We start from the raw sequence: 20,582 nt of genomic DNA, 5'->3' as shown, positions 1-20,582 counted from the left end.
ATTGCCAATAATGTTCGATGTGCTGCTTTATACTAGAAAATTTTCAAAGATTAATCAAATAGAATATAATGCAACGGTTTATAAAAGTTTATTCGGCATACTTCACATGTACACAAAATATACACCACTAGAGCTAAGTCGAGCTTTAAGCGACCGAGGCGTACATTGCTGATCGATTAAGGCGGTTTCCGTCGTTATTACATAATTAAGTTTCCCTTCGTCTCGCCGAGGTCAATCGATCAGCACGCACCTTAAAACCACGATGAGTATTCTGTTAAAAGCGATCGTTGTTATTCGTGATCAGTTTCTCGAATTTACAACATAATACTGTCCTATTACGCCAACATTCTTTATTCCGTTAATGAAATTTTTCTTAACTAATTAAACACTATCCTCGTATACATCAGGAATTACCGCGACGTTTATCGCATATCGTTATTACAGACATTTCCGGCCATTTGTAACAATACCGACAAAGATTTTAACCGTTCCGCACAAATAAACATACTAGAATTCTAATATTTAAAAAAAGGTTTTGCCAGACTTTTATAGATTATTGATATGTCTTGCTATCTAACGAGGGTTACGATTATTTCTTACATTCATTACAATTGACCCCGTACTCGCCATCACAATACTCGTGGAAGCTTCAGACTTAATCGTCGTACAGTTAATCGGATAGAAATTGCAAATAAATATGATCGGCAAGATGTTTTGTCAAGCGCAAGTTTTTCCAATGGCAATATTGTTCGCATCTCCGCATGTTCGTAATGTTTACGAAGATACGACAAACAAAAAAGTATTTGGCTGCATCATTGAGAAAAAACGAATCAATGAGCAACGCAGAGAAAAGAAATCGGAAGGGCGCCGGACTCAGCGCAGCGCGAATGACAAACATCTTCGCCCGTAGCAACTAAAGATACTCAGCGATCTAAAACATGGCGTGGGATACCTGGGAACGTTTCGCTCTCGAGAGATCGTCGATCTTTCGTCGACTGGGTATCGAGGGTTCGCGTCGTTATTCGGCACGATCCGGATCTTTCCGGGCGGACGCTCGATAAAATTCCGCGAAAATTCACGCGACGTCGCCGGAATGTTGCTTCGCGCGCGATTCGCCGCGTTATCTCGTCGGTGGTTAAAACGCTTTGCACACCGGTATAGCCGGCAAGTACAACGCGCCGGAATAAAGCTTCTTGGGTACCGATCTCCAGTCTAGGATCAACGCCTTCCCGAACGGTTCCTCGGCGCATCCGTCGCAGATGTCCATCACTTGTCTGACCTCAGCCTCGGCGGGCTCCCGTTCGTCCTCCTCCTCTTCGTTTGCCCCCTTAGTGAGCCCGAAACCCGTTAATCCCGTGAAATAGTCGTCGTCCAAACCTTGAGGACTGGGGTATCCGTCATCAAGAATCGATCCGTCGCCTAACTGCAGCAGTCCTCTCTTCTTCTTCTTTTCAGCCTCGCGTTTTCCCAGCTTTTTGTCATTTACGTCCTCCGTTTTTGCCACGAAAGTTACCTGAGAAATGTGAGATATGTGAAGTGTTACACGCTATCAGTTGAGCAAATAGAAATTTACAGTATGTACAATATACATTCTTTCCTCCGTCCGTTTCGTAAAAGAAAAAGAGCCAGACTTGTTTCTTGAAGTGATTTCTAGCGAAGATTTCTTGGAAGAAATTTAGATGTTTAATTCAAAAGAATTAATCGTTTATGTGAAGCTAAAGTAATATGAAATTAACAAGTTACGAATGTTTCGAACTGAAGTTTACTGTGGAAAGTGCGAAAGTTACTCAGCGTAAAACAGACTCTTCTCGAGGCGATACAATGAAAAATCTCAGGATCCACGTGCAGGCAAGTCAAACGCATTCACTGAGATTCTTTCCACTCTGATTCTTCGTCTTTTAATTTCTTACGTTAAGTAGGTCGGAAACTGCTAGGTCAGAGCTTACAATGTAACGTTCGCTGAAAAAGATTTTCCGCGGATTACTTCAAGAACGAGTACAGATGTGTGTTTAAAGAATTTAATATCATCGAGTTAAAACGAAAAAGAATATTCAGCGAGTTGAAATAATGACGAGAAAATTAAATTATGTTAACATGAAACATGAGATAGATAAAAAAATAGAGATTTTGAAGGATGTTTCGTTTACCCCTAGATGAAAACAGATACCGGCACGCGAAAGACTTAATCTAGACTTAATCGCGCTCACCTTGCCGTCGCCATCAGTTTCTTTCGAAGTTTTCTCGGCGTCCCTCTTCACGACGGATTTTTCGGACTCGGTCAAACTCGACATTACCGTCTCGTTCTTGATGTCTCGTTTCTTCGACTCGCTTCTCTCTCTTTTGAAGAGATTATGATAGGGTCCGTTCGAGAAAATCGACGACGGCCTAGGAGCAACGGGCAATCGATGTAGCGGGGGGAAGGGTGACGTGAAAACATCGAGATTCAAGGGCGGGAGCGGCTGTGGGGGCGATTCCGGGACCGGCGGTAATGCCGGATGACGAATGGTCAGGCCGTTTTGTACGATCTGGATCGACGCCCCCGGATTGATCTTCACCTGGAACATCATTCGCACGCATGAAACATTCATACTCAATTGATCGTGGCGAAGCGTAAGGAGGAACAGTATACATCGAACGCGGAGATCTCAAGCAGGACGCACATGTGTCTAAGAGACATCACGCCAAGACGTATGAAAAATAATCGTGAAAACGTTCAACAGGATTGAACATTTGATTCTAATTTTTCGGATGCCTCTTAGATGCCTTTTAGATTACCCTCTGCGTATTGTTTCTCGGTGATGCTAATCAGAGAACGGAAGGTAATTAGCTTGATGACACGGAAGCACACATGCGAGTGCTCTCGAGTGTAACGAAGTGAGAAAACGTGATTGTACTTGTGTATTGATCTGCCCTCCAGTGAGGAAGGGATGCGGTGGCAAGGGAGGTCCGGTTACAGGCGCTCGCGTGGTGGCCCTCGGCGTGTCATTACTCGTGTCGTGTTCATGACGATGAACGTGATGGTGCTTGTGATCTTTGTGCGCTTTGCCCGCGGTCAGGGCAACGTTGTAGAGCTGCACCATCGTCAGTTCTCCTAAATAGCCACCGGAACCTGAAAGACAGTAAACATTAGCAGACACGTGTCACGATGATAAATTACGATGCCGTTTGTATGATTCAATTAATCTGATATCTTTGAAATAGCAATTTTTATTATCAATAATTGAAACTTGACAATCGTAGTTCTTTCATTTAAAAGTTATTAATATATTAATAATTATATATAATGTAAAAATATATTCTTACCTGGTGGCGCTTCTTCACCCTCCAAGAAACCGCCGCCCAGTTGTCGTTGTTCCTGCCCCGAAATCGCGATTCCGCCGCCTTTGATAACGTGCCCGACTAGCTGAAGTAAGCACGACAATGTAAATTCTCTCTTGCATATTTTATTAACGGAATGTAAAAAATATATCTGCATAATCGCTTTTTTATTCGCCGGACTAAGCGACACGTGAAATTAGTTTGAAAATGCAGTTTGGCCTAATGCCGGCTTAATTGGTCGTTCGAAGAAAACCCGGAAAAAACCAACGCTATAAGCTACCGGGCGCAAATAGAATGAAAGCCCCGGATTGTGTGTCTCCTCTGTGCGCGATATAACGCAGTGGATAGATTGCATGTCCGCAGTCGAGCGGCGTTATATGGAAATTTAAATTGGTTTCTGTCCTTTTTTATTTGAAAGTAACCTTGGTATCCTCGGATGAGAATATCGCGATATGGAATTCTATACCTTTCCATTTCCCGTTTATTCTATTTCGTCGCCATTCTTTCTCGTTTCGTTTCTGTCCGACGCAATCTAAATGCGGGAAGCCGCCGTCTTGACAACTTTCATGTTTTTAGAATGAAAACGTCGAATGCGTCCTTATACTAGGCTTAATTGCGAATCTCGTATTTTGAATCGAGACGACTGCAATTACGCGTGATAATTGCAATAGTTTTATTAACATAATGATAGGTTAATAAAACGCGTTACCGTCCGCCCTTTGCGGTGAATGACTATACTTCTGTTTATCACTGCAATGGCGTGTTAGAAGATACAATTGCACGATATGACGCATTCATAAGACACACGTAAATTCCTATGCATATATATTATACAAACGAAAATGGGGCAACTATGCAAAGTGTTATATCCGAAAACAGACATTTAAGTCGACAAAATTGCGGCGACACACCCGCGAACGTGACTCGTATACGAGAAATAATATATACCGGAAGCACGTTTGCTCGAGAAATTCTTGGTGCATTTAACATAAACGATAATTGAGACAACACAGAATCCTTATGCAACTACGTGATATTACCGTGCGAAGGGCTGTCTTCTCTTACCGTTGAATAGAACATTAAGTACCTCTTTTCTTAAGCTTGCATTTAAAGTGGCGTTTTTACTGAAGAATTCGACTTAAAACCAGCTTTAAAATATGATGCGATATTTAATAAATAGATTTTGAGAATTAATTTGACATTTGTTACATTATATCGATTTAATTTAGAACGATAGTTTTTACTATTTCGTAATATTTACAAGTGACGTTTTTTTAATGCTGCTTAAATTTGAATATATCCCCTTTTCATTGATTTAAAAATAATTCGGCTCACTATATATTTTTGCATAACGGATTAATACGCCGATACGAGTAATTCAAAGATTTGCGGTAAAGCCGCCATTAATTATTAATAATTATTTTAAGGTGCAAGAAAATGCCAATATGTGCAGGATATATTATATTCATCTCTCTTATAATATGTTAAATAGTTTTGTGATGCAAACAAATTGGCTAGTATTTTCGGCGTGTACAACGTATCAGGTTCACGCGGTCACTTTTCGTTCACACCGTGAGATTTATTTGAAAAGTATTGATGTTTCAAACTGATAACAGTTCCGTTGGCCTTGGTGTTTGCGGCACGGCAAACGACGCGCTAAGGTATATAAGGTCACCACGCCTATCATTCGTACGATGACACTCGAATCGACAGGGGAAGTCTTTGCGAGCCGCTCCGCGTTACTCTTCGAAACGCGATTGTTTTCTACGAGCAATTAGCGATCGTTCGCCCGCGCAGGCAATTAACTCTCACGATTAACGTCTCGCGAACAGCGCGTCGAAGTGATGGCTACTTATCGAAGTGTTATCTCACGCGATCTTTTCTTTTGAAGCAGGAATTAAAGATTCGAACGAAGTTTCCTTGTAATTATACGTACATGGAGAGCGCGATGTAATAAATTGATCGTTGGATTGAATAGTTCGATAATAACGGAAGATCGTGATATATTGAGCTTTTATTAATAACATTTCGTATTCCACAAACTCATTGAACACGCGAGAATAGCTAGTCTTACGAAGCTGCAATAAAAGAAAGAACGGCATGTCGTATCTTTGTTATTCTCATGTTACTCTTACGTTCATTGCCATGCAGTAAAATGCGCGTATGTAAAAGGGAATGTCGTTTAAAGTGTCGCTCAATTATCGTATTCCGGTAATTAAGTGCGCGCGTAATCGCAATTAACCACTTTCGCGAATGAATGTGAGTGACAACGAAGGGACCTAAGAGAAAGAAGAGAAGGCCTGGGGGGCATCTCTAAAACAGCAGCGAACAACTATGGATTGAGTAAAATTTTATACTTATTACTTTATTTAATTGTAAAAATGTCAGAGAGAGTAACAGATTATCTTTAATTCGAGGTAATGAATTTTTATGAAAATTATGTAAGGATGGTCTAGATGAATAACATTAATACATATATAATGAATATTTAATACTGGACAATTATCCGATTTATTACAAGAGTTTATAAAAGAATGTACGCAAAAGTCAGAAGAAGTTTTACGAAATCAAAAATATCATGTGTTATATAATAATATCATTTCGACATTTATATTATAAAATATAAATTATAATAACTTCTATTTAATTTTTCTTATGGTATTCTCATGAATTATGAAGATTGGAGTATATAAGACGTTTACAAGATACAAAATTTTATTCTGAGTGTCTCTGAATGATTTTCGAAATGCATGCGACGTTTATAAATATGAATTAGAGAATGCTATGAATTAAAGAATTGCAAATGCAATTCGAGGGATATTCGTGGAATGTTGAAACTGTGAAATTATGATAACTGTAGTGCATCTTTATTTCAAAAGAATTGAGTTATCTGCGGAATTTAGTTTTGTATCAGAATTCTTGACTTATTGTTTTACACGGAATGTAATATCACATTCAACACATATCTTTTAATAGATTGCTTTTTAGTACTTATAGTTATATTTTTTATTTCTTGAAAATCTTTCTGTTTGACTTTTGTAATATGTTCATTCTATAAATTGTGTAATATGCAAATCGAATAATAGCCCAGAATTAAACATCGTGTTTAAGATATGCTACATGAAATATTTTATGAAACTTTCTTGCGCAAACTCTTCAAAATTTTTCGTAAAATTTATACACTTTTACGATACGTTACGTATCATAAAATATAAAATTCGTTCCTTATCTATTCTGAAAAATTAAGTTTGTTTCAAAATCTTGATGTAAAATTTCAGCATGGACTGATTGAATAACAATAAATATTTCAGCGGAAACGATATAATTATACAGACTGCAATACAATTAAATAAAATTCTTTATTTTGAAATAAATTTTAGTAGATATACCCACGCGGGATTAAAACTCGTTTTAAGATTGAGCTAATCATATTTGCTTTCATTTATCGCGAGGAAACCGAAGAAATTATATAAAACTGGAGATCTTTACGTAATAACTCCATTGTAAAATTAATAGTGCATAAATTTTTTCATGTCGCAGTAGTAAAACCACGTGTACGGTCAGACGCGCGCTCTTTGCCCAGGAATAGTCACTGCTCAGCGTGTATTAACGAAAGGAGTTTTCAATGGTTAATTAATTTCGCATTCGTTTCGTGCACGCAATTTCATCGCCGTTGACATTCGCGCCACGAGTTCACCATGCGCTATAATTAGCAGCGTGTGATTACAAGCATGTCACACGTCTACGTTTATATTTTATCGTCAAAACTAATAATAAAGTCCATTTTTATCTGCGTCCGCATATACTGTTTTTTTTTTAAATAAAAATTTTAGTAAAGTAACGAATAATATTAATGCGATAGCGATCTATTGGAAAAATACTTTTATCATCTTATTAGCATTGTTCATTATCTTATATATCGTATCTATTAAATTATTGAGTGTTGTTTTTGAAAATTGTGTAACAGTTGCTAAATTTACAATCAAACAATCTTTCGCCCTCCATAATTATATTATTAAGTGCCTAATCGTCATTGTGTTTCTGACAATGAGAAATTTTTCAGACGGTACGGTCCTCTGAGTTTTATTAGAAAAATTATTTGTGATACACTCAATATGCATTTCTTATGTCTTACACGCGACAAATTTATAAGTCACGAGAGTAAAATTGAAAAAAACTGAAAAAGTGTGCGCTCTAATTAAAGTCGAATGACGATTAAGAATTGCATGAGCAGAACGGCGGTTATTTTAGTCGAGCGGAAGGACGACAAAACACGAGTAGGTGATTAGCAATATGATTGCAAAAGTTGATTCTAGCGCGAGAGACAGCCGCGCGCGCGGTGCAATCTTTCTTATTAGAATACCAAGGACAATGCGCCGTCACGATTGCACCGTCATTGTCGGGCTTGCCGTTCGACCTAAATTTACCACGACACGAAAAGTGCAGTCTCAAGAGATCGATACGTTTCTTATGCATTATCGGCAATTGTAACTCCGTTCAAGTTCCCAAAATCGCTCGCAATGCCAGGCGCGCTTGTAACAAGTTCTTCGAATAACGTAACAACCTCATTCAACGGTTCTGTCGAATTCGCGTTAGTACACTTGGGTCCGTGTTATTACAAGTTGAGAGGACACGTTTTCAGCAAATGAGAAGCAAATGGCTTTCTCTCGGCGAGAGAGAGAGAGAGAGAGAGAGGCCGGAATTACGTATTTTCGACGAAACTCTCGAAGTTCTGAGCCACGTTTAAACATAGGTGAATCAGGAAACTTTAGAGATAGTACGGTAAAGCGAAGCGAAATTGACGTTTTTTTTTTTAAATTTGAGGGAAAGCTCTTTATTCGATTCGAACTATTGTTTACCAATGCTGGATTGTAGGAAACCTGATTATGTTTGTCCAAGATTTTTCAGGATACCTTCCACTGTCTACCTATCTATCTATTTATTTATATACCTAGGGAACGAAGCGATAAGGCCAAAAACAGAATAAAATCGTGCGTTCTTACCCTGTTGTTGAACCCGCGACCTACACGCTCGTCGTTGACCCAGATCTGCCATTCGCCGGTGCGACCGTTCCAGCTCTGGCAGGAGTGGTACCACTTGTTAAGTCTCAGCGGATAATTCAATCTGTATAAGTTGTGACCGTTGACGTTGAGCATGTAATACGAACTCCTTGGTGTGTTCGCGACCCACGACAGTATCTCCCGCGCTTGGTCGCCGACTGAAAGGGTCGAGGGTGTAAATTAGTCTGTCCGTGACGGAACGGGAAAAAGGGACGGTTTTTCCGCGCGCAAGTAGAGTGGATGTAACATTCCCCATTAGGAACAGTAACTGTCGAGAATGCTAACGGTTGCACACGCGGACACATACGATGATTCTAACGGTTTCAAGCACATGGGGCACGTCCTGTGTTTTCGGACGCTTTCGTTGCAGAACCAGGCGGGTGAAGAAATATAAAGTACCTCGTATTTGTATTTTACACATTACGTTAAAATGATATTTAATTTACAATTAACATCAACATGTTAACTTTTACTGTTTTTAAATCTTTAATAACTGTTAACACCAATGATTTCTAACATGTAACATTTATATTTTATTATATTTATATCTTATATAAATAATAAAATAATGTCCAATATATAGATTTAAAGTTTATTCTGCCATGAATAATTTTAATTAAATGCACAGTTTTAAGAGGTTTATTAGAATTAATAATTAGAATTAATTAAATCGTTTATTGTACAAGATTTCTCTGATGTTGATATAAACTTAATTTTTATCGCTGTACTCTATATAAGAAATTATCTGTGTATTAAATATTAAAAAAGGTACTTCCTATTTCTCACCATAATATGGTACATTTCCAGTATACCTATATTGATTCTGGAAGCCGAGAAGCGTTTTTAGACACATGCACGAAGGCAGGGACTTATTGTTGGTGTATTTATGACACCGCGCATATCCGCTTATTGTCACGCACGCCTGCGCCTAGGAAAAAAAAAGAAAGAACACCGTGTGTGTATGTGTGCAACTTTCTACCGGCACAAAAAAAACCACAAACCGTATGGAACCTTTCTAAACTGCACATTGAAAACGTAGCCGGGACAAAGTCATTGTTTGCGCACGAATAATAATGCATGCGGGCGTAAATCGATTCCTATCCCAACGACGCGATGGGAGGGACGGTATGATTGTGACTTAAGCTAATCACTAATCACGCGGAAAGAGAGAGCAGTGCGTGGGAATCGATTATGCAACTGAGCACGACCGTTATATCGCGTGTAATGCTTGGAAAATTTATTATATTTTTAATTAAATTTATCTCGATATTTACAACGATATTATTTACAGCATATAAATTGCATGGTTCAAATTTGCCAGGAGCAGATTTTAATAAAATTTTATTTCTCATTTATTACGTGTGAAAACAATCGCAGTATCGTATTAAAGAACATTATTATGTTTATAATGGATCTCTATAAGTGTACGAACGAGTTTATTAAATTTTAAATATTGCGAAAGTGGATTCATAATTATCGATCTTGCACGTTAAACTCTGCGCTTTTTCAAATTTTGTTATAAAATACTTTGAAATATGATTTTAAACAGAAAAGAAAAACACATCAGCGACTGAAAAGTATTATTCATACTAATTTTGGACAATGTTGTTGGCAGAACCGTTGAAAACAATTTTCGTTTGTTCTTCACGTATAAATATCATGAACATTGTATATGTTCATTTTTGTAAGTGTTCACAATTCAATGCACCGGTCCGTTCATTTACAAGTTTATTGTTTGCTTATTCGCAGTTTCTGCTGTGTTAGTAAACAATATATCAATTATGAGGAACTAGGTCGACGGCAAATTAGCGCACGTTGTAAAAATTCGTTAATAAAACACACAACTCGCGCCGCAATTTAAGGAGCGCAAATTTTTGCTGGCAAGTTACGGCAGTAACAAGTTTCCAATGTAAAAAAAAAAAATCGGTTATTTTTCCTTAGCGTATGTTGCTCTGATAACAGATAAACGCAACAGATAATTGTAAATTTTTTACTCTTTTTTTCTTAGTTTAAAATGTGCAAAGAATTTTCTTTCGTATTTGATTAATGACAAGTTTATATATCAAAATATAGTTTTGCAATGAGTTCTAGCGAGCAATTTAGATCAACTTTACTTTAACGAGTAAAGACTAAAAGCTCCAAGTTTAATTAAATTGTATTACCAATATGTATAATATTCAAATTTTGCAATGAGCACAGCGACCTACTTCTAATTTTTTTTATAAAGAAACATTGTCTTTAAATCAATCGTACATTTTTGCATATTGCTGACACGAAAAATTAATATCGTTATCGCAATTCATGAGGTTTGTAACACCGTTACACGATAACGCGATACTTTTGGTGACACACGCACCGAACTTTCGCTTTCACGTTCGGTAAATGTCGTGGTGATAAGAGGTGAAAGGAGAAAGAAACGCACGCGTATTTCGCGCACTTACCTGCGTAAGAAAACAGTGGATGGTCGTTAGAGTGATTGTGGAATTTCGTCCACATACAGAGGGTGAACTCCTTCATGTCCGGCAGGTCTACCTTGTAATGGATGTACTGCAAGACAAAAAGAGAAAGATATATGTGTTTATTGTATACTTCGTTAGATCGCATCGACGACGAGCAACGCTCGGTTGACGTTGAAGTGTGCCTATCGCGATCGGAATTGTCAATGCACTCGGCGCGCGCGCGGCGAAGATTAATGCGCCCCGTGCGATTTAATCGCTGGAATGTGTACTCTACCGCGTGGTGTGCATCACTCGCATTATACCGGCCTTACATTATTAATCGCCCGTCATCGATCCCCGCGGCTCTCGTTTAAATGAACGTTAGATAAACGCGCGAACGAGCACGTTCCCGTTGCGGGTGCAATCGAGCGGACGTAATCGAACAATCGTGGCATACGAGAGAGCGACTGTTGTTCGATTCGACGTGGATGATTAGAGTTTGATGAGAATTTGTGAGTTGCATCTTCACGAGTACCGGGCGTGCGCCGAATTGTTGCAAAATAGAAGCACCGTGTTCGCGCGGTGGAAAAAATATAAACTATCGCGTGAGAACGGAAAAGGTGGCTTTTCATTACGATATAAATGCGATTACATATATTTTCCGTTAATTTGATGCACCCTGATGCACGCGAGACTACAATGGTCATCGGCATCGCGCGCGCGTCTAAATTGGTCGATTACATTGGTTGTTGACGTGGTACACGTCGATCGATTGAAATTTATGTATGAACAGCGCTCCGCTCTGGGATATACATCGAATATATATTGATGAACGGCGCATACACTTCGTGCCTTAGACAGGGAAATTGCTTCGCGCGGAATCACAGTACAATAATTGACAAGCAAATACCGCGTTTTACTCTATACCTATTCCCACGATACGATCGTAGCAAACACGAGTGACGATTGACGAAGACGCTACTAATAAAAATACACCGTTTTACTTTTTTTAAGAATGTAATAAAAGTTGCAACATTGTGTATTAAATAAGACAGAAATTGAAAATATACAGCTACACAAAATTGCAAGTTGTTTAAAAAGATATTATATTATATTTCGAGCTTTTGTGCTTGCGCGTTTATTTGCATTCTTATCTTATCATTATCTTTTTTTCGTTCTTGAAAAATTATAATTTTTATTCGTTCTTTTCCCAGTAGCGACACAACTTCTAAAAGTTTCGCGACGAAATTATCGCGATTTATGCGGGATATCCGCGTTTCGTTTCCAAAGAGCCAAACTGCGCGCATTTTTCTTGCCCCATACTTTTAATCCGATCTTTTCCCAAGTGCCGTTATTATTATTCACATCCTTTTCAAGGCGAAATGGGCACACACCCACAGGAATGCGCGCTTTTTCGTCGGCGATTGCATGAATTCGCGGTTAATCGATTACGCGTTGTCGGTGCGAGAGGGAGAGAGAGAGAGAGGCGTAGAGCCGCTTCTTGCGCCCGTAGTTTCTCTCTGACGAGGGGAACTGGAAGCCTCCCTACCCCCCATGCCCTCCTCCCTCATATGGAGAACGGATTTAGCCAAAAGCGGCCGCAAAATCACGACGGTGACGACCGCGATCGAGATTGCACCGGCACACGTCCAGTTCCTTTTACGGTTGTCAGCTCGCATAAACTTCTCCCCGCACGTTATAGCAGGCGCTATATAGAAATACACGCGTCACCGCGCATTACATTCGCCGGCACCTGACAGGCAATGTTTCAGCCGGCCTCTAAGAGGCGACCGTAAATTTGATGGGCGGGATGAAATATTCAATCGTGTACTCGGCGATACTGCTCGCTCAATTTCCCTACTGTTTGCGTTAGGGTGATTTGCATCTGCAATTCCCGTGACTTATCGACACGTCGAATTATAGCGTCACGCGTTCGGTCTTGCGCGCGTTTCTCCTTCGACAACTGAAGTTATTAATATCCGAGAGAAAATATCATGTGACATTTATGATCGAGCACCGTCGCTACGCTACAGACATACGTACGTTGCAATTAACTAGCGGCGACGTTTAAGTACATTGAATCATTCGGACAAACGTTCCTCGTTAAGCACACAGAAGCTTGCTCAAATAAGAATATCAAAAACAACCTTAAATAAACCTCACATTTATTATCTCACGGCACTTCCTACGAAATCGCTTCCGCTTGTTATAAGATCGATTTGTTTCGCCTCCATATTTAGTTCCATTGCCGTTTTTAGCGAAACGTATCGACGTTTCGCCTAATGTCGTTCTCGAATTTCCCGGTGTGATAAATTCGCAAATCGCGTTTCCACGAATTCGCAGCCGCGTTTAATATCTCGCCTGGCATTATCGACCGTCAGCGAGAGAGGCGTCAGCGTGGCCGTTAATTGTGACGGGGAACGAAGCTAATGAGCGATCCGGGCGATAGGCATCCTGTCTCGAGGAAAACGATCGCGTATTAACGATCGTAGAAAGTCAGGTAGGCAGGTAGACTGCAGGTCTTTGTTCCGTTTGTCTTTGGACATCCATTTACGATTCGCGATTTCGCGACGGTCTCCTTTCCCCTTGCACCTGCGAGACTGCAACCGCAATTACGCCCGGCTGTCGTCGAGTCTGGACGGACGCTCTCCGACGTCGGATATCACCTTGACTCGAAGTGGTCTAACGAATACAATATAAATACACTCAGAGCTCGCACTTTCCACCGCCAGTTTTTATCACGTCGATCACATCTACGGATTATTATTCTTATTTGGATCTAGAATAATAATCTTGTGCGCGGAGATTATTATCCTCCGCAAGATTATCCGTAATTATATAGAAGTTCTGATCTCGTTTCATATCTTTGGCATTTTTCTCACTTTTTCAAAGCATGGTTTTGAACATTTTTATGACGTATTATATTATACTGTAATATTGCGTTAATGCCCATTTGAGATTTTATTTATAATAATAATTTTAAATCGTGTTATAAAAGATTTGCACACACACAAACGTTTTCAAATATTAATATATGAAGATAAAGTTAATGACTCTAGTGCCTTTAAAAGGAATTTGTGTGGTATTCATTGTTTTTAGTTATTTTAATCAGTATTCGGATAAATATAAAGTTGCATATTTTAATTTGAATAATTGTATGTTTTTATTTAAACTGTCACAAGAACGTTCACTTGGTTAGGAACAGAAACGCTTGTAACAATATTGGTGAAGGCCGTTGATTATTAACATTCTAAATGAACCGGAGTAGTTTAACTTCCTTTCTCCTTAAATCAATAGCCTAGCCTGTCATCCGTGAGAAATATCTAAGCCGTCAACGTGGAATATCTTCATATATTTCACCGCGATAACTCGATCGCCAAAATTGCTTTTATAAAACGTGTTATATAAATTGCAATCTGGATATCTTAGTACCGATCGCAACGTTTCTTATAAACGATATACATATATAATTTTACGTCGTTGAGCAATTTATCTCTCATCCGCTTCCTCACAATCAGTGAGCCTAAATTTTTCCGGTTTGACTTTCCTGGTTATTATACAAATTTACCCAGGAATATTGCCGCTGGCGCATCAGACGAGCAAGTAATTCACCTTTGATGGAACGTTCACTTTCTCGTCTCGCGAACTACAACGAAAAACGAAAATGTAGAAGTGCTCATGTGTATTTTGTCTTTAACGAACCATACAGAAAACATCGCGACATCTGAGCGTTGTATAGCTAGGGAGCCGATTGAAAAGCGGTCGCAACGGGATTTCGCCGTTTCGAGGGATCACGGCGATTGGTAATAACTCAGAACTCATTTCGTCTCGTAGCGCCCCGAGGGGATCGTCCGAGAAAATGTTTTCTCTTACTTTCGTTGGCCGCAGAACGCGTGTCATTTCGCTCGCCGTGAATCCTCCCTGGTCGGTGCAATGCCAAGTTACACTCTCTCGAGCGTGAAGTGCGCTTCACGTAGCACGTGAACGACGGAATTCCGCGTTAGTCACACACGAGGCGCACCTGTTACAGCTGTGTAGACTAGGTATTGTTAGCCCGTCCAATATGTCAGATAAAGAACAAGAAGAAAGAAGAAGAAGAGAAAGAAGAAAAAGAGAAAGAAGAAGAGACGAAAAAGAGGAAGAAGAAGAAGAAGAAGCGCGTGAAATGGAAGAGTATCGTTTGCCGACGTGAAAATTATCTTACAATTTATTTAACATAGACACGCACCCATGCACTCGTAGAAAATTTTCTAAATGAGAAAAATCTTGAATTCGAAAGATCCAAAGATGAAACATGTAACTTTCAGTGCGCTGTGTACGTATTACGCATAATTTTAACATATTAAATTAAAGGCTTATGACCATCTTTATCAATAATCGCAGATTAAAGCAATTATTTTATCAACAAATTATAATGACGAAATCGCATTATAACAAATTATGCATCAGATGATGCCGGAATTATATTGTAATCAGCAGATCCAATTTCTCGAATTACATTATTCACTCACTATGTGGAGCATGAACTAATTTATATTAGGCAATGGCGATTGCAATTCATCTTCAGATGTGTATTACATATGTCTGTAGATATACAACAATATCAATAACGTGAAACTAGAACAAACACCATCCTATCCATGGCTTGGAAAACAAACATTCTGCATGCATAGTGCTATATTGACCATCTGGCCGCTATGATCATTCTCGCTTTGCACGTATTTGTGAGTGATGCATACACGATTCGAAATGCCCTACATTTCATAGGTTTTTTTTCCATGTCCATCAAACACCGGTTTTGTTCCAGACTGGCAAATTACCAATCTAAACCGTAACGAATATGTCCGGATAGAATGTCAATTAATAATACTCGTTTAATCAAGCTTTGTGTTCATTTTAAAGCTCTGATCGCTAGGATCATAGAAATTTACCGTTCAAATTTTTGATCGCGTCGCGATTCGCTTTTTGTTCTATCACGTCTATAAAACGCATAAGTTCGGAAATATTTATGACATCCGGTTTGCGATATAAAAATTCGTCGCCCGTGTGTTCAATGACCTACCTCGAAGTACAGCTGCTGGGTCATGGCGACTTTATAGAGGGCACATGTCCCTTGGTCATGCGACAGCAGATGATGAGGACTGTCCACGTCGTAGAGCGTCTGCGTAGGCGCGTTTCCGAAAATCGATGCCTCCTGATGCAGTATACCTGCGCCGTCGGCGTGGCCCGGCACGATCGGTCGCCAGGACGACGAAATCGCCTGCACCTCGCTGCTGCACAAGGATGCAGCGAGAATAGCGCACGCAAGCGGGATCGGCGTCATCTTCGGGCGGCTCGTTCCTCTCGAGCTACCTGCAAGTTGAAAGAACGAACTGGTTTTTTTTCTCGGTTTTAGAACTCGAGAACTATTTCGCGACCGAAAAGAATTCGAAAAAGCTGTATTAAATTCTGTGTTAAATTCTTCGCCGTTCCGATGAGACATGTATTTTCACTTTTTGTTCCGTTTATTTGAAAGTAACGATAATGCAATGTCATTACGTTCACGTATGTCACGTATAGGTGACTCACATATTATATAAATACCTCGATTGCTTTTTCTGCGAATATCCTTGTGCATAATAAAGCAGCGCATAGCGCTTTCAAGTTAGGAAAAACAGAAAAGAGAAATGGCTCCATCTCTCTGCTTTTTTTTTAGATAAAAATCTATATTATTGATTAATCATTGCGCGATAAATCGTAGGCGAACTAGTGCAAATACCTACTAACCGGCGTGCGGTATCGGCGTATTATGCAATCGGCGAGCTTCTCCACTCGGTTAATTATTATAATCGGAAGGTCTACGACTCGTTATATGTACCCGGGTGTGGGAAACAACTCCAGAAAAGTTACGTTGAATCGAGTTCCGATGGAACGAAGCGAAGCCCACCCGCGATCACCCGCCACCGCCAATGCGTGTAATATAATGCAGAATAGAACGGCGCTTGCACACGCAACGGCATCATTTCGTTGCGAAATTTAATTCAGGCGAGCGTGACGAACGTTGTACCGCTTAAGAATGCAATCGACGATAATCCTTTTTTCACACGATAACATTTTTATCTCATGCGAGCGTCTTTGGTATCGTGGTATGTCGAGCAGCCTCGCGACGAGATTAGACCCAGATAAGATGCAAGTATATTGCGTCTAAATACCTTCTGCACTCCTTTTTCCTCGCGCATATGTACTTGGATAATTAATTGGCGCCTTCTGCTATACTGTACCAGTTCTCGGACGCCTGTTGATGGATTCGTGTCCTTAGATTTGCGCGACATAAGCTGCATTTCTCATACGCGTTCCCCTTATGCAATATACGCTTGTAAGTCAATTACGCGCGTACGGGAGAGTTGTGCGAAGAAATGGCGCGAACGGATTTGATGATTGATATAAATCGCCATTATCAAGACCATTATTTCTCGCCGATGCACCGTGACGATGCATCGACGTGTTCCTAATAATAATGCGCTCTTAATGATTTCCTAATTGCTCCGTAGTGCACCTTGATCTTAAAACTGCTTGATCTTAAAACACGACAGGAAAATCGAATGAGAAAACAGTTTTTACATAAAAATAAATTAATGCGTAAGTACGTGTATGCTAATGTCTTGCTGTGGTGCAAGCAATAATATTAATGCAACACCAAATGCAACCGTAGGAATTTTCCATTTTGCCTTGATTGTAAGCGGAACTCGTATACAACTGGACGTTAATCCGTGAAACGGTAGTGTTAACGGAACCAAGAAACACGGTAGCGCAAAATGTAATCGACGAGGGAACCGGCTTCCGATATTGAAAGGATTTGCATATTCCGCCACGAACATTTATTCTTACAGACTCGAAACAATAATTGAGACCTGCCACGCTTGAATAACTGTGCTTGTGATTAATTGCTTTAGATTCTTTAGAAACTCGCAAGTTAGATGAAATTGAAAGTTGAAATCGTACTAGGTAGGATGGTCAAGTGCTATTACGAAGGTGATCATCAAACTGCAGATGTTATAATAAATTTTTTATAATTATTATTAGTTTATTTCACGTGTGATAGGAATATTAATAACATGCATGATAAAATGGTAATTATTTGATAGCATAATTGTACTCGTCATTATTCGAAATTGTTTTGATATAATTTTTAATGATTTTATTGAAAATTTTACATAATTGCTAGTGGTAATCGCCAATTAATTAAAAATATTTTGATACTATCACTATTATTTATTGATACTCGTAACATAAATGACGCTGTTCCATTATTTTTATTAATACACGTTTTGGATACTTATCAATGTATTACTATATTTTATGCATGGCACAACTAAATTGTAAAAGTCTTCTTTCATAAATCTCCTTTCTCCGATCTCCCTTTGTGTTATTGCTTTTGCTACTTGTGTCAGTGGTGTCATTCTCATCTCACAGTCATTAATGCAACCGTTCACTTTGTCTTAAGAGTATCTCGCGTAGAATGCAGATCGCCAAGTTACTTTGTGACACTATCGTGATCAAACAAATTGCGATCCACAATGAAAGCTATCAAAGCGAAAATTAAAATGCAATGCCCTGAATAGCTTACGACATTAAAATGACTGTACTTTGCATGAATCACGCCAATCTCCTATCGAATTGACGTCCAGTGTATTAAAATCTCTTCTTTATTAAAAAAAAAAAAACGAAATTCTTGCATAAAACATAAGTAATAAGTAACGAAAGAAATGGTAATTTATACACAAACATTACACATATAAATAACGATAAATAAGTGCGTAAGGGGAATTAAGGATTTATATTAAAACTTCAAAAGGCATTAGGATTTATGAAGAATTATGTCGTTATTAAATCGTTAATAGTATCAGATTTTTATTCGGAGTATTACTCTCTTTCTACTGAAACGAAAAATGTCAAACTATCACGTAACAAATTAAGCAACACTTAAAATTTATAGGACTTACTTATAATTTTATAAGTAATTAATGAATTTTTCAGTGCGTTATTTATTATTATTTTCGTCTTCTGTGAGTAGCACTTCCGTAAAAAATTCACAAACCCGCACGGATATGGCAAATGGCATTTTTCGAGCATTTAGAAATTTAAACTACTACGAAAATTAAACACACCAAATTCGTCGATGTTCCTTTTGAGACGTGCGAAATTTCGATTATCGTAAGGCGATCGGCACGAAACTTACCCAGAGATAATAATCACAGTCGAACTCGGGCACTATGGAAAGAGGTAGATCCTCGCGGTCTCAGAACGGAAAGGTAACTGTCCGCTCGTTGAGCTTGCCACGGATCTGGTAAGCTGACAGTAGGTGTATGCACCTCTCCTACCTGGGTGTTTGATACACCTTTTGCCTCGTGAGCCTTTTGCCTCGCTCTTTTCCATACGTATCGCCGTACATTGTCGTCGTAAAAGCGACTCTCACGTGCGCGAGAGGTCGCCGGTCAATTACGATTTTACTGGATCGTTTATTCGGCCATACGCACGTGTAACATGCAGGTACCTTAACAAAAGCACGGAAAATGCATTTCGTACTGCGAAATACTATTGAGGAAAAGCGTGCAGCTGTTTAGCTTCAAATCTAACATTAAGGCCATGATACTCTTTAAGTGACGCGACTTTTTTATTTTCCGTTTTTTATTTCCCGCAATTACCAGACGAAATTGTTATATTACATATATATATATAATTTGCAAAATAAAAAAGTAATTATAATTATATTTCCATAAAGTTTTGATAAAGATATAGGCATGCAGAATATTCTCCATCGTGTAACAGAAACAACTTAATGATTTAACGGCTACCAGAGGAATTAATTTAACACCTTGTTAAAACAAACTATCTTTAAATCTTCTAAATTTTTTATGTAAAGTTCTTATAATTCTCTATTTTATCATGTTTTACAACGTGGTTATACTAATAGGTTAGATCTAGATAAACAAGTAGAAAGTAGAAGGCGAGGGAGATCGACAAGCTTCTTGCACATGATCCAAAAATGCCTGGGAAGAGGTCAGCGGGTAAACTCGTTCGAGCGTTCGATCTAGAACGGCGAACGGCACCTTGTGATCGACGCGGATGATTGTCGCTCGCCTCGTCCTTGGAGAAGAATGTCGAGGATTCTGCAATTTGTGACAGTAATTTCTAACGATATGATTCGGCGATGTAAAATATTCAGGCTCGAAATACTCTCTTCAATCATCTTTCTATCCGTTTCTGAAGATTATATCTGTATCTTCTGCCGTGTGGGAGATATTTGAGATTGCGTGCGGATAAGTGCAACAATTATTGAGTAAAAGCGAGCAGCCGCTTAACTTCAAATCTAACATTAAGACCATGATACTCTCTTTATGTGGCGCGACGTTTCTTATTTCCCACAATTACCAAACGACGTGTGATTTCATGCTTATTAAATTTCAATTAATTACATTATTGTCCATTTAAATTAACGTCCAATGTCTCGTTCTGCCTCATAAACGTGCAGACGCCCAAAGATAGGTATTGGCTCATTCAGCCTTCAGGCTAAATGCCGAAGTTGCACTGATGCAACGAGTATTTATGCAAGTATAACACAAATATTACGATGCAGCGTAATAGTTTACTATTAGTTACAGTTTTTATTTCACAGTTACACTACGATCGAAATCGTTATAGCACTAATCATTTTAACAGAATTGTTCGTTCCCAATATTTCGTTTTTTTTTTATTAAAGTTACATGCATACGTGAAATTCGATTGA

General features: G+C 39.0%; 2 protein-coding genes across 2 annotated transcripts in view; one reads left to right on the top strand and one right to left on the bottom strand.

Annotated features, from left to right (window-relative positions):
- Window positions 1-20,582, top strand: part of LOC112467493 (coiled-coil domain-containing protein AGAP005037) — a 96,157-nt gene that overhangs the window by 14,156 nt on the left and 61,419 nt on the right. The gene's annotated exons all lie outside the window — the stretch shown is intronic.
- On the bottom strand, window positions 73-19,098 carry LOC112467483. Its single transcript, XM_025036123.1, has 8 exons — window positions 19,035-19,098; window positions 15,879-16,168; window positions 10,820-10,925; window positions 8,322-8,536; window positions 3,304-3,403; window positions 2,895-3,109; window positions 2,208-2,555; window positions 73-1,513 (listed from the first exon to the last, which is right to left on the bottom strand). The coding sequence occupies exons 2-8, from the start codon at window positions 16,137-16,139 to the stop codon at window positions 1,136-1,138; spliced, it is 1,623 nt and encodes a 540-aa protein (XP_024891891.1). The 5' UTR covers window positions 16,140-16,168; window positions 19,035-19,098; the 3' UTR covers window positions 73-1,135.

This window comes from Temnothorax curvispinosus, unplaced genomic scaffold (assembly GCF_003070985.1).
Source record: "Temnothorax curvispinosus isolate PA1 unplaced genomic scaffold, ASM307098v1 QBEX01017430.1, whole genome shotgun sequence".
NCBI lineage: Eukaryota > Metazoa > Arthropoda > Insecta > Hymenoptera > Formicidae > Temnothorax > Temnothorax curvispinosus.
Note: the sequence above shows the minus strand (reverse complement) of the source record. Positions and strands in the feature narration are given on the sequence as shown.